General features: G+C 41.7%; 1 protein-coding gene across 1 annotated transcript in view; it reads left to right on the top strand.

Moving 5' to 3' along the window:
* The window catches only part of LOC103736356 (zinc finger protein OZF-like), a 47041-nt gene that overhangs the window by 14025 nt on the left and 19307 nt on the right, over positions 1–13709 (top strand). Inside the window, 1 exon segment of the mRNA XM_029564817.1 lies at positions 2177–2269. Within this exon segment, the coding sequence (XP_029420677.1) occupies positions 2177–2269 (93 nt within the window).

Genomic DNA, 13709 nt, shown 5'->3' on the forward strand with positions numbered 1-13709 from the left:
TGAGGATAGTAGTGCAGGCTAGGAGAGTTAGCCAGTGGTGCAGGCCCAGGGAAGCAGAGCGAGGTGAGGGCAGGGCCAGGACCAGAAGTGGTGCTCCTGGAGCCCAAGAAAGGGACTGGGTTGCTCTGGGTGAGAAGGGACAGGAAGCAGTATTGGTTCCCCAGGTGTCTGGGGCCCCAAGACTAGGAGTGGCGCAGGGCTCAAACTAGGTGTATAGAATGGCGAGGGGGGGGATGGAAGGGTGAATGTGGCTTAGGGAGTCCCAGCACGGAGAGCTGCGCTGTAGCTTTCTTTGGTCTTTTAAAGACAGGGTCTCCTTGTAAGAGCTCCAGCTGGCCTGGAACTCACTCTGTAGTCCAGGCTGGCCTCAAACTCACAGAGATCCTCCAGCCTCTGCCTCCCCAGTGCTGGGATTAAAGGTGGGCGCCACTGTGCCCAGCCCTATATTCTATTTCTTTAAGTCAACTTTAGTTTGCAAGTATAATGGGAATGTGCAGGAAGTTTTCTTTTTTGACTGGCATGTTTCATTTGTTTTGTCTGTTTTTTGGAGACATAAAATGGTAAATCGGTATTTACCCCCAAGAAGAAAGAAAAAGAATTGTCATTCCAGTTTTGTGGATAAGTAAATTTATTGGGATCACTTACTTAGAGATGCCTCTCAGACAGCTGTACCAATGGAAAACCCAAACTGTGTCAGTTTTTACCTCTATGTCACATGCAGTTGGGCAGAAGGAGTCCTGATTGGAATCTCAGATGAGGGGTTTGTGACAGTCTTGTGAGGGAATGTTAACAGCTTCATTAACATTATTATAGACCTAGATACCTGCTCTGTAGTTCTTTTTATGTCATTGCCATGACTATGAACCAAGGTCTCTTGAAGATCACAACTGTTCTCCTTTAAGATAGCAGTGTTTAGACTGGAGCTAGAGAACTGGCTCAGTGCTTAAGAGCACTGGCTGCTCTTGCAGAGGACCTGGGTTTGGTTCCCAGCACCCACATGGTGGCTAACAACTGTCCATAACTCCAGTCCCAGGGGATCCAATGCCCTCTTTTGGTCTTTGCAGGCATTGCATTCACATGATGCACTTACATCCATGCAGGCAAACTACTCATACATATAAAATAAAATAAAATTTAAAAAATTAAAATATCTTTTTAGTGTCTTTAGGAATGAGAACGCAATCTCAAGTCTCAAATTTCTCAGCCATTTTGTTCTTGATGCACATATGAAGTTTACACTGTGTTCTGTATTTTGAATGATTTCATCCTTTACCTTTAAAATTTTTTTTCCTCTATGTAGCATCATTTGGCTCATAACTAAGGACCATTTTATATGCCTCTGTCTGTTCAGTTAGATATCCTTTGTTTCTTTTCCTTAGCTTTTAACTACGGAGAGACTTCCAATAGTGTAGGGAACAAGGGTGATGAAAGTGGGTATTTTTTCCTGTCTTAGAGAAAATAATTTCACGCTTTCCACATTCATTAATCTGTAGGCTGTGGCTTTGTTGTATATCTTTACTGTATGGGACTAATTTACTTTGCATCTTTCTGAAGATGGATGTTGAATTTTCTATAATGCCACTTATGATTCTATTGAAATATTCATGTGACTTTTTGTTGTTCATTATGTTGCACCCCTGAGGTGAATCACATGATGTAGTTTATAATCTTTTTTCTGTGTGTGATATTCCACTTGTTTTTCTACTTTATTTAAAAAATTTCATCTCACCTGGGTGTCGTAGCACATGCCTTTAATCCCAGCACTGGGGAGGCAGAGGTTGGAGGATCTCTATGAGTTCGAGGCCATGTAAGGTGACAGCTGCAAACTTGATGCCTCCTCTTCTGGTTGTGCTTTTATACATGACATTAGGTTTTTTTTTTTTTTTTTTTCTTGGAATTGTTAGACTGTTTTTCATCTTGGAGTTTCACCAGTTTTATTATAACATGACACAGAATCATTTGTTGGTGAAGTCTATTAGGGTTCCTGTGGGCTTTGTGGACCTGGATGTGCATATCTCTCCCATGATGTAAATTCTATATTTTATAACCTTTATCTACATTTTATATCTAGCACTTTTCTCCTGTGACAACATTCATAATGCAATTGTTTGCATTCTAAATGGCAGTGGAATGGACTTGCCTACTTGGCACAATTTGTATTATTTTCCATTTACAGGGTACTGCATGACCAAACCCGAGTTGATCTTCAAGTTGGAACATGGATTTGATACTTTTATCATAGGAGAATCCTCAGTCTGGAGTCTCACAGGTCAGCAGCTGGTCTTACGTATCAGACACTTGCTAAAGCAGTTTCTGAACCAGGATCTCTGCAAACCAATTTCTCTTTTTAAAGAAAATTTTCATTTATTCTTTGATAATATCATATATGTTTATAATGTTTTTGATGGTACTTATCCCCATTTTGCTTTCTTACCCCCCTTTTGTTCCCTCTGAACCCTGCCTTCTTCTTGCTAGACCTTCTACTTTCATGTCCGTTCCGGTTGTCTTCTCTGTTGCTGTGATAAAACACTGACCAAAAGCAACTTGGAGAGGAAAGGTTGTGTTTGGCTTACAACTTACAGTTCATCACTGAGGGAATCCAAGGCAGGAACCTGGAGGCAGGAACTGAAGCAGAGATCGTGGAGGAACACTGCTTACTGGCTTGATTCCGAACCTGGGTTGTTCAGCTACCTTTCTTATACAGCCCAAGCCCACGTACCAGGGATGGCATCTCCCACAGTGCGCTGGGCCCTCCCACATCATTTAGCAATCAGGAAAATGCCCACCATGGAGGAAATTCCTCAACTGAGGTTCCCTCTTCCCAGGTGACTCTAGTTTATGTCAAGTTGACAAAAACTTGCCATCACCATGACTTTTTTCTTTTTTTAATGACTCACTAGAGTTTAGTTAAGGTTGACTGATTAAGCATGGGTGTGAAGTTTATACCACTGAAGAAAAATGACTCCCATTGTCCCAGCAGCTATTAATTGCCAATAGCTGATTAGCTAGAGTGGGACCTCATGAGCCCCTCTCCCATCAGTGATGGAATGTTTATGGCGTGTGTAGCCAGCGATCTCTGAGGAAAGGTTTTGGGTGCAACAGCCATGTCAGGTTCATAAGACAGGGTTGCATAGCGCTCTTCATCTATCAGCTCTTAACTTTCCACCCTGCCTTCTGCAGTGTCCCATGAGCCTTTGCGGTTGTGATATAGATGTGTCCTGCTTAAGGCTGAACACTCAACAGTTACTTATTTCATCTCTTTGGCCATTATGAGGCTCTGCATTAATTGTTGACCATGACAAAAGAAATTTCTCTGACCATGACTGAGAGCAGCACTAATTTATAGGCATAAACATAAATATTTTGAATGTAGTTTGACAGGCACAGTATATCCATCTAGCAAAACAATAGTAGTAGGTGCCCCCTAAGGTTTATGACCTCCCTAACCATGGGCTTTTGTCCAAGTTTACAGTACCAGGCCTGAATTCCCTTCTGTGTTGCAGATTTAAAATCCAATAAAAAGAACATTTGACTAACCTCTACAACTATTGCACTAGTGGGCACGTCTTGCCTGGCAGGTTAATATTGTAGCACGAAGGGTCCTAGGTGGGGTAAGACCCTTGCTGATTGCTGTGGCCCAGTAGCTTATATAGCACATTCGGGCTCTATGAAAGCTAGCTGGCAGGGACAAAATTTCCAGCTCATTTCTGTTGTCATTTCTTTATGACCTGTAACCGAAATGTGTGCTGTCTTCAGGAATAGGGTCTTTACCATCAAGATCACTAACAATAGCTAGTATTTTTTGAGGGGACCCATGGAGTCTCCTGACCAACAAAGTGTATGAAGATGTCCCACACCTGGCACTGGGATGTTCATTTAATTACCTATGACCTCTGGAAGCAGCATTGTCCATCTATGCACAGGACCTCCCTTCAAACCCATTGATTTTTAAAAAATATTTTGTTTATTGTATTATTATTATTATTATTATTGGCCTTTTTGAGACAGGGTCTCCCTGTAGCCCCAGCTGTCCTGGAACTTACTATGTAGAGCAGGCTGGCCTTGAACTTCCAGAGATTCACCTGCCTCTGCCTCCCAAGTGCTGGGACTAAAGGCATGCGCCTGGCCTTATTTTTATTTTGTATGTATGATTGTAATGCCTGCACCCATGTCATGCAATGGTTGTGGAGGTCAGAAGAGGGCATTGGATTCCCTGGAACTGGAGTTGTGGATGGTTGTTAGCCACCATGTGGCTGCTGAGAATTGAACCTGGGTCCTATGTAAGAGCAGCCAGTGCCCTTAACCACTGAACCATCCCTCCAGCCCCCTCAAACCCATTTTTTTAATTAGCTTATAAAATAGTGAGTTTCCACATGACTTTTTCATGCTTCCTTCATTTTGTTACTACTCCTCCCACAACCTCGCCTACCCAACCCCTATGCCCCCAACTATTCTTAAACATTTAAGCACTGAATATTTCTCAACCCTGTTTTCATATCACATGTATTCTATTATATCCCTTCCCCCACTGAAGGTCTTTGCCCCTGCCCTTTTGAGCTTCCTGGCTTTTACAGACACTCCGAATTAAACACAGATTCTAAAAATTCAGTGCTAGGATCTGCATATGAGAAAGAACATATAACATTTGTCTCTGTCCTGGTTGTATTTTCCATTACCATTCCCATCACCTTCACTTCTTCCCTCTTCTGCTGAACCCTATCTCCTTCGAAGCAAATGTCTACTTTCATGACTTTTTTGCCTACTGAGTTTGATTGGGGTTCCTTATATGATCATTGGTGGGGGGCTATTTATTGGAGCACAGGCAACTTACAAGTGACTAGACCACTGAAGAAAATGACTCCCCCTCTCCCAGGAACCATCACATATCAGTAATTCCTCAGGGATAGGCGGGGCCTCCAAAGACCCTCCTCTAGCTGTGCTGTGGTGTTGACAAGCCTAGAGTGCAGATAACCACAGATCCTGTGATTTCATGAGTTGAATGACCGTATCATTTTGAGAATGTTTTACGGCACTTCTCCCCATCTTCCATTCTTTCCAGCCCTTCTTCTGTGATGTTCTCTGAGCACTGGAGGGGATGACACAGATGTGTCATTTAGACCTGAGCACTCACCAGTCACTTTATTAAATGCTTCCCAATACAAAAAGATGTTTCTCTGACAAGGCTTGAGCACTAATCTTTTCATATATATATATATATGTATGTATTTTTGAGACATGGTCTCCCTATAGCCCCAGCTGGCCTAGAACTCATTATGTAGACCAGGCTGCAACTTGAATTCTTGTTTTTCATTAAGGGAACCCTCAAATTCTAATTCTTCATCTTTTGTATTTTTACCAATAGCCATTGCTCTTGTTGCAAAGCAAGGATCTGTTAGTTTCATTTTGGCTAGGAATGCCTGGGACAAGCCACCCCCGGCCACCATGCCCCGCTTTCTTTTATATTTTATTTATTTATTTATTTATTTTTATTTTTATGTGTGTGAGTGTTTTGCCTGCTTATATATAAGGGCATCTGTGCCATTCAATTCCCAAACAGGCTAGAAGAAGGCATCAGATCTGGAACTGAAGTTATGGATGGTTATTAGCTGTCACGTAGATTCTGGGAATCAAACCCAGGTCCCCTGCAAGAATAATCAGTGCTCTTGACTGCTGAGCCATCTCTCTAGACTCTAATTTGTTGACATAAATATTTAGAAGACAGTTTGACAACACATCTATTTAGCAAAATATAAGTAGTAGATTCTCTGTGGGGCCTATTCCTTTCTTAGCCATGGGACCAAGTCTACAGTACCAGGCATGAATCCCTCTGATGAGGTGGGCCTCAAATCCAATCAAAAGTAGTTGGTTATCCATAACACCCATGCCACGATTGCACCAATGAGTACTTCTTGACTGGAAGGATGTTATTGTACATAGAGGATCCACAGCTGGGTGAGCCTGTTAATCACTTTTCTCCCTCATCAGCCTGTATAACATCTGTCTATGAAAGCTAGCTAGCGGGAAGAAGCTTCTAGTTCAGTTCCATTTTGATTTCTCTATGTCTGACAACCAGTGTGTAATTTCTTCAACAATAGGGTTGTACCATCTTGTTCTGATGGGCAATCTATATCAGTGGAACTAGCCTATATTATTTGGTGGTCTCTGTGACCTCTCTGACCAAAAATTTATAGCTATGTATCCTATGCTAGGCAATGGAATTTTCATTTGATAACCTATGACTTCTGGGAGCAGCATTACCATCTATGCAACGTACATCTGTTGATATTCTTTTAAAATTATACATATTTTTCTTTTTAAATTTTTTTATTGAATATTTGTGTATTTCATAGATTATCTTAACTTTATACTCCCTTCCCATTGGCATTCATCCATAAGCCTAACCCCCACCAGAGTTCATACATTCTGTCATTGTGTTTAGGCCTGTCATGTCAAGTTAGTGTCCCCAGACATCTCTTAGTGCAAGGTCATCCACTGAGGTTCAGTCAGCCCTCCCTTTAAGAAGATTGGATCTTCCTCATCAAGCAGTAATTAGCTGCCAATAATTCTTTGACTAAGAGTAGGGCCTTCTGTGTATTTCCACAGTTCTGTGCTGGGTTTTTGTCTGCTTGAGTTTGCATGGGTCTCATGCACGCTGACACCATTGCTGTAGGTTCGTATGAGGAGGGTCCCAGGAGCCTGTAGGATTCTATTTCCATATGATCATGCACCTCTTCCCTGGCTCTTAGAATTGTTCTGTCTCCTCTACTGCAATAGTCCCTGAGCCCTGGGTGAGTGGATTTTAATATAGGAGTGTCCCCGACCGCTTTCCGTCTCGCCGGCAAGAACGACGCGGGAGGACAAGTCAGGATCCTTCTGCAGCAGTTTATTTCATAAGCCTCTTACATAGCATACTAAGGATGAAGACCGAAGACGCCGAGAAGTGGGAGAGCTGTTGCTTATATATGCCCTAAAGGTCCCATTTATGACGTATAAGAAGCGGATTGGTTGCTGGAGATCACGCCACGGGAGGAGGCGAGGGAGAGCAGGCTCTTGTGCACGCCCCTTATGGGTACAGCAGGATGTTTACTATTAAGAAGGTCCGGATACCGGCGCCATCTTGTAATGGCAGCGGAGGCTGTGGCTCTCCACATAGGAGTCCTGTCCAAGGATCCAGACTCTAGACTCTTATTCTCTACATTTTTGCCATTTGTGGCCTTTTGTGTTCCTCCCTCTGTTGCATGAGGGAGCTTCATTGATGAGAATTGAAAGATGCATTAGTATCCTCTTCATTTCTTGTTCTGTGTTCCGTGAACCTTAGGTCTAGAGGTTACATCGTAGATGTGCCACTTAGGCTTGGGAAGTTCACAAACAGTCCCTGTGTGTGACCAGTTGTGGAACTCTATAGTAATCTCTCTGTTGAAAAAGAAGTTTCTTTGATGGGTGGTGCCTGGGATACTTGTCTATGAATTTAAGAATCCATATTTTTCACATAGTAAAAAATTACATTTGTCTAGGGATGTGACAGACTTGGTGTTTTCTCTAAAATCTATGACCTCTCCAGCTATGTGTATTTGGCTAGGTTGACAATACCACACATGAATTTCTTCCCGTTGAGTGGGCTTTAAGTCCAATTAGGTAGCTGTTGATTACCCCCAAGATAAAAGTGCCACTACTGCACCAATGTCGTTAGCTGTTCTGGTCATTGGTGTGGTTAATGGGCCTTGAAGTTGGGATTGGACCATCGATTGTTCTCCCATAGCAGCTCATGTAGTGCTCTCTAAAGCTATGAGAATTATCCTTCAGGGGAGGTGGCTTCCCGGTCAGTTCTAGCTCCATTGCTCCAAATCCTGGGTCCAAACTATATTATGTATTCAGCAACAGGGTCTTACCTTCAAATTCTGGGAGGCAATCAAGGGCTGTGGCAATAGCCTGTGTAATTTGGGAGTCTCTTGACTACCCTGGCCAACAACTCAAAGGAAGGTTTTTCCTCTCTGGCACTGCTTCTTTTTATGTAGCCTTCAGCTGTAGACCCATGTAGAGATATTGTATGTGTAATTTTTCAGTAGGTTTTTGGACTAAAAGGATTCCCTCTGTTTTTTTATGGTAGCTAGGCATTTTTAAAAATCTCTCTTTTCGGGCCGGGCGTGGTGGCGCACGCCTTTAATCCCAGCACTCGGGAGGCAGAGGCAGGTGGATCTCTGTGAGTTCAAGGCTAGCCTGGTTTACATAGTGAGTTCCAGGCCAGTTGGGGCTACAGGGAGCCCCTGTCTCAAAAAGACCAAAAAAAAAAAAAATCTCTCTTTTCTCTCTCTGTCTAATCCTCCTTCCATGCCCTCCCCATTTTAAAGTGTCCCCATTTTCCCCATTTCCCCTTTGATGATTCCTGTCTGCTATGGTCCCACCTCTCTTGAATTCCTTCTTTCCCTGTATCCCCATAGTTCCTTGTATAGTCCTCCCTCAACTCTCTCATTTAACTGCCCCCATTTTACACATAGTAGCACCTCTCTCCTACTGTTCTTGTCTCTTGGGTTCCTTCTTTCTCTTTACCTCCATGGTTACTTTGCATTTTCCTGGTTCCTGCAGTTACATCAGGACATGTTAATGCATAAGGATTTGGCTGTAGGATCCACAAACGAGGAAGAACATATGTCATTTGTTTTTCTGAGTCTGTGTCACTTCACTTAGTATAACAGTTTCTAGTTCCATTCATTTACTTGCAAATTTCATTATTTCATCTTTCTTTACCCTTGAGTAGAACTCCATTGTGTAAAAGTACTACATCTTCATTTTCCACTTACCAGTTGAGGGACACTTAGGTCGCTTCCATCTCTTAGCTATTGTGAAACGAGCAGCAAGAAACATGGTTGTACAAATATCTCACAATAGGATGAGTCCTTTGGGTATATGCCATAGGACCATGTCATATGGTAGGTTCATTTTTAGTTTTTTAAGAGTCCTCCACACTGCTTTCCATACAGGTTGCATGAGTTTGCAATCCCACCAACAGTGAATGAGTGATCTCCATTCTCCACGTCTTCACCAGCATTTGGTATCATTTGTTCTCTTGATCTTAGCCAGTTTGACTGGGGTAAAATGAAATCATAAGGTGGTTTTAATGCCCATTTCCCTAATTAGTAATGATGTTGAATACTTTTTGAGATGTTTCTTAGCCAACTTTATTTCTTCTTTTGAGAACTTTCTTTTCAGATCTTTAGCCCATTTGTTTTTTGGGTTATTTTCTTGATTCCTTGTTTTTTGAGTTCTTTATGTATTCTGGATGTTAAATCTCTATCAGATGTGTCACTGGTGAATATTTTCTCCTACTCTGTGGGTTTTCTCTTTACTTTCTTGGTTATTTTTTTTTGCTGTACAGAAGTTTCTTAGTTCAATAATGTCCCACTTGTTGATTGTTGACTGATGTTCAATTTAGAAAGTCCTTTCCTACACCTATATCTTATAAGTTACTGCCAATATTTTCTTCTAATATTTTCAGGGTTTCCAGTTTTACACTGAAGTCTTTCATCCATTTGGAGTTGACTTTTGTGCAAGATTAAAGATAAGAGTCTAGTTTGTGGAGATCCAGTTTTGCCAGCACCGTTTGTTAAAGATGATGACTTTCCTCCATTGTGTGTTGGCACGTTTGTCAAATATCAGGTGGCTGAAATTCTGTGTACTAATGTTTAAGTCTTCAATTACGTCCCATTGATCTTTGTGTCTATTTTTGTACCAGTACCATGCTGTGTTTATGACTATAGCTCTGTAATGTAGTTGGACACCTGGTATAGTAACCCCCCAAGAATTGTTTGTGCTCTGGGTTGCTTTGTCTATCCAGGGTCTTTTGTACTTCTGTATGAATTTTATGATTTTTTAAAAATTCTATGAGGCTTGCCATGGAGATTTTGATTGGGATTGCACTGAATCTATATACTGCTTTTATTATGATGGTCATTTCACAATATTAGTTTTTCCAGTCCATGAGCATAAAGGTTCTTCCATCTCCTGGTGTCTTCCTGAATTTCTTTCTCTAAAGATTTAAACTTTTCATTGTAGAGATCTTCGATGACTTTGGTTAGGTTTGTTCCAGGATTTTTTTTTTTTTTTTTTTTTTTTTGAGCCTATTGTGAATGAGAGTTTTTCTGTATTCTTTCTTCGATTGCTTGTTTTTGGTATATGGAAAGGCTACTGATTTTTGTAGATTTATTTTTTTGACACAGGGTCTCCCTGTAGCTCCAGTTGACCTGAAACTCATTATGTAGACCAGGCTGGTCTTGAACTCACAGAGATTCATTTGCCTCTGCCTCCTGAGTGCAGGGATTAAAGATGTGCAACACTGCCTGGTTTGTAGATTAATTTTGTAACCTTCCACTTACTGAAAGTGTTGATCCGTTCTAGGAGTTTACTGGTGGAATTTTTGGGATCTTTTCAGTATAGTATCATATCCTCTGCAAAAAGGGATAATTTGACCTCCTCTTTTCCAGTTATTACTCCTTTAATTTCCTTCTCTTCTCTTATTGATCTAAGAAGAGTTTGAAGCACTATATTAAAAAGGAGTGGACAGTGGACAGTCTTGTCTGGTTCCTGATTTTAATGGGAATACATCCACTTTTTTTTCCATTTAAAATCATGTTCACTGTGGGTTTGTTGTATATAGCTCTAACTATGTTGAAGTATGTTCCCTCCAATCCAATTCCCTTTAGGACTTTTATCATGAATCCATGCTGAGTTTTGTCAAAGGCCTTTTCTGCATCTATTGATGACCATGTGATTTTTGTCTTTGAGTCCATTTATACGATTTGTGACATTTATTGACTTACTTATATTGAGCCATCCCTACATCTCTGTAATAAAGCTTACATGATCATGGTGCATGATCTTTTTGATATGTGTGTGCATGTGGTTTGCAAGTATTTTGTTGAGAATTTTTGCATCTATGTTCATTAAGGATATGGGCCTATAGTTTTCTGTTTTGGTTGGTTAAAGTGATGCTAGCTTCAAAGAAGGAATTTGGGAGTTCTTCTTCTGTTTCTATCTTTTGAATAATTTAAATAGATCTTTTTTAAATGTCTGGTAGAATTCAGCCCTAAATCTATCTTGGGCTGGACTTTTTTTAGTCAAGAGGTTTTGTATTACTCTTTCAATTTCCATACATGTTATGGGTCTGTTTAAACTGTTGATCTCTTCTTGGTTTAGCTTTGGTGGTTCCCATGATTTTAGATATCCATCCATTTCTTTTAGGTTTCCAAATTTAAAAGAGTACAGGTTTTGAAAGTATTCTCTTATAATGTTCTGGATCTCTTTTTGTGTCTGTTTTGATGTTTCCTGTTTCATTTCTGATTTTGTTGATTGGATTGTCTTTCTTTCTTTTTTGTCATTTTGAGAGAGAGGGTCTCCCTGTAGCCCCAGCTGACCTGGAACTTGTTATATAGACCAGGCTATCCTCGAAGTCACAGAGATCTGGCTGCCTCTGCATCCCAATTGCAGGGATTAAAGGCATGCCCTCCTCCCCCAGCTGCTTTCTTTCTTTTGGTTAACTGATCTGCTCTTTCTTTCTTTTGGTTAACCAGGCTGGTCTTGAACTCACAAAGATCCACCTGCCTCTGCCTCCCAAGTGCTGGGATTAAAGGTATGTGCCACTACACCTGGCCACATGTGAATTTCTTTTGTTGTTTGTGATTCTGTTGTGGGACTCAAGACTTCCTTTGTTGAGTTGAAGTGTGTTTCTGTTTGTATTATTGGTGTGCCTTGGTTATTTCCTTTTTGGGTATGAAAAGGTGGTTTCTCTAGGCTTCAGGTTTTCTCTTTTGATTTTATATTGGAGGGACCAGGTAGCTCTTTTCCCACAGAGGCCCAAGTCAGGGGAGAATCAGATTCTCTTGGGCTTCTTCCTTAAGGTCTGGGCCCCTGCAGCTAGCAGGCACAGCACAATTTGGGAAGCTTGCTAGGTGGAGGCTGGATTCAGGTGTTACAGGCAATCTGCAAAGGTCTGTGCCCCTTCTAAAGGGCAGGGAAGCCTAGCCCTGCAACCATGGGAGGGGCTGCAGGTGGCTCCAATGTAGGAGGATGGGCATGGCATGATTTGGAAAGCTCACCACCATACACAGGCCGGATTCAGGCAATTTCAGGCAGTTTGGGAAGTTCTGGGCCCCTACTAAATGGTAGAGAAGCCTAGCCCTATAGCAGTAGGAGGGGCTGCAGATGGTCCCAGTGTAAGGGGGTGGGCTTGGTGAGATTTGGAGGGCTCATTGCCATGGAGAGGTAAGATGGTAGTCCAGAGATCTGGGGTGCTAAGAGCAAAAGCAGGCCTGTGCACAAAACTAGAAGGAGAACAGGTTGTGTGGTCAGGGAAAGTGAAATTGTTCAATGGTGGAGTCAAGGAGTAGTGGGTGGAATCAGACTTACCAGGGAAGAAGCCTGGTCCAGGAAATTTAAGGCATATTGGGGTTGGGGACAGCCTGTGTAAACAGCTGGTCTCAGGAGCCCAAAGGCAAGTTAGGGTGGGGATAGTCTATGAAGACTCTAATAAACTAGAGTGAAAAATTGAGCTGGTTTGAGTGCAGGGGATCAAGATGCAGCAGGTGGGTCTGGACTAAGCACAGCAGAGAGGTCTGGGGTGCTAAAAGCAAAAACGGACCTGTGCCCAAGGCTAGAAGGAGAACAGGATGTCAGGGAGATTGGAGTTGTTCTGGCTGTAGAGGACTCAAGGTGCAGCGGGAAGGATCAGACTTACCAGGGAAGAAGACTGGTCTCAGGACACCAAGGCAAGTTGGGACCTGATTTATTTATTTTTATTTTTATGTGTTATGAGTGTTTTGCCTGCATCTATGTAAGTGTATCACATGCGTGTAGTGCCTGCAGAGGCCAGAATAGAGCATATGATCCTCTGGAATAGAGTTACTGATGGTTGATAGCCACCACGTGTGTGCTGGGAACCAAACCTGAGTCCTCTGGAAGAGCAGCCAGTGCTCTTAACCATTGAGCCATCTCTCCAGTCCCTTTAATTATATTTTTTAATTAGCTTCTGAAACAGTAGGTTTCCATGTGGCTTTTCATGACTCTTTAGTTTTGGTTAACCCATATGCTTTTCTCCCTCTTTCCCCCAATATCATCCCTTCTTAAACCCTTCAGACTCCAGTATTCATGACTACTGTCATGTCACATATTCTACTCTCCTCTCCATTTTAATGTCCTCTCCCCCCCTTTTTCTGTTTATCAAGACAGTCTCACTATGCATTCCTAGGTGGCCTAGAACATGGGTCACTGTTTACTCGGCTTGCCTCAGTACTAGAGATCCTCCTGCCTCTGCTACTCAAGTTCTGTGATTAAAGACATGCATCACCATCCCCAGCTCCCATGTCTCCTTTTGAATCATTCAATAGACACTCCAAGATAATCACCCAAATCTAAAATTCCAAAGTAGTATCCACATATGAGAGAGAATATGTAGCATTTGTCTTTCTTAGCCTCTGTTGCCTCACTCAATATAGTATTTTCTGGTTCTATCCATTTTTCTTACAAGTTTGATAATTTCACTTTTTCTTACAGCAGTGCAATTTCACTGTGTATATGTGTCATATTTTCATTATCCATTCATCAGTTGGTGAACATGTAGACTAATTAATTTCTTAGGTGTTGTGAACAGAGCAACAATGAACATGGATCTGCAAATATCTCTGTAGTAGGATATAGAGCCTTTAGGGTATATACCCAGG

This window comes from Nannospalax galili, unplaced genomic scaffold, assembly GCF_000622305.1.
Source record: "Nannospalax galili isolate Female #2095 unplaced genomic scaffold, S.galili_v1.0 scaffold558, whole genome shotgun sequence".
NCBI classification, from domain to species: Eukaryota; Metazoa; Chordata; class Mammalia; order Rodentia; family Spalacidae; genus Nannospalax; species Nannospalax galili.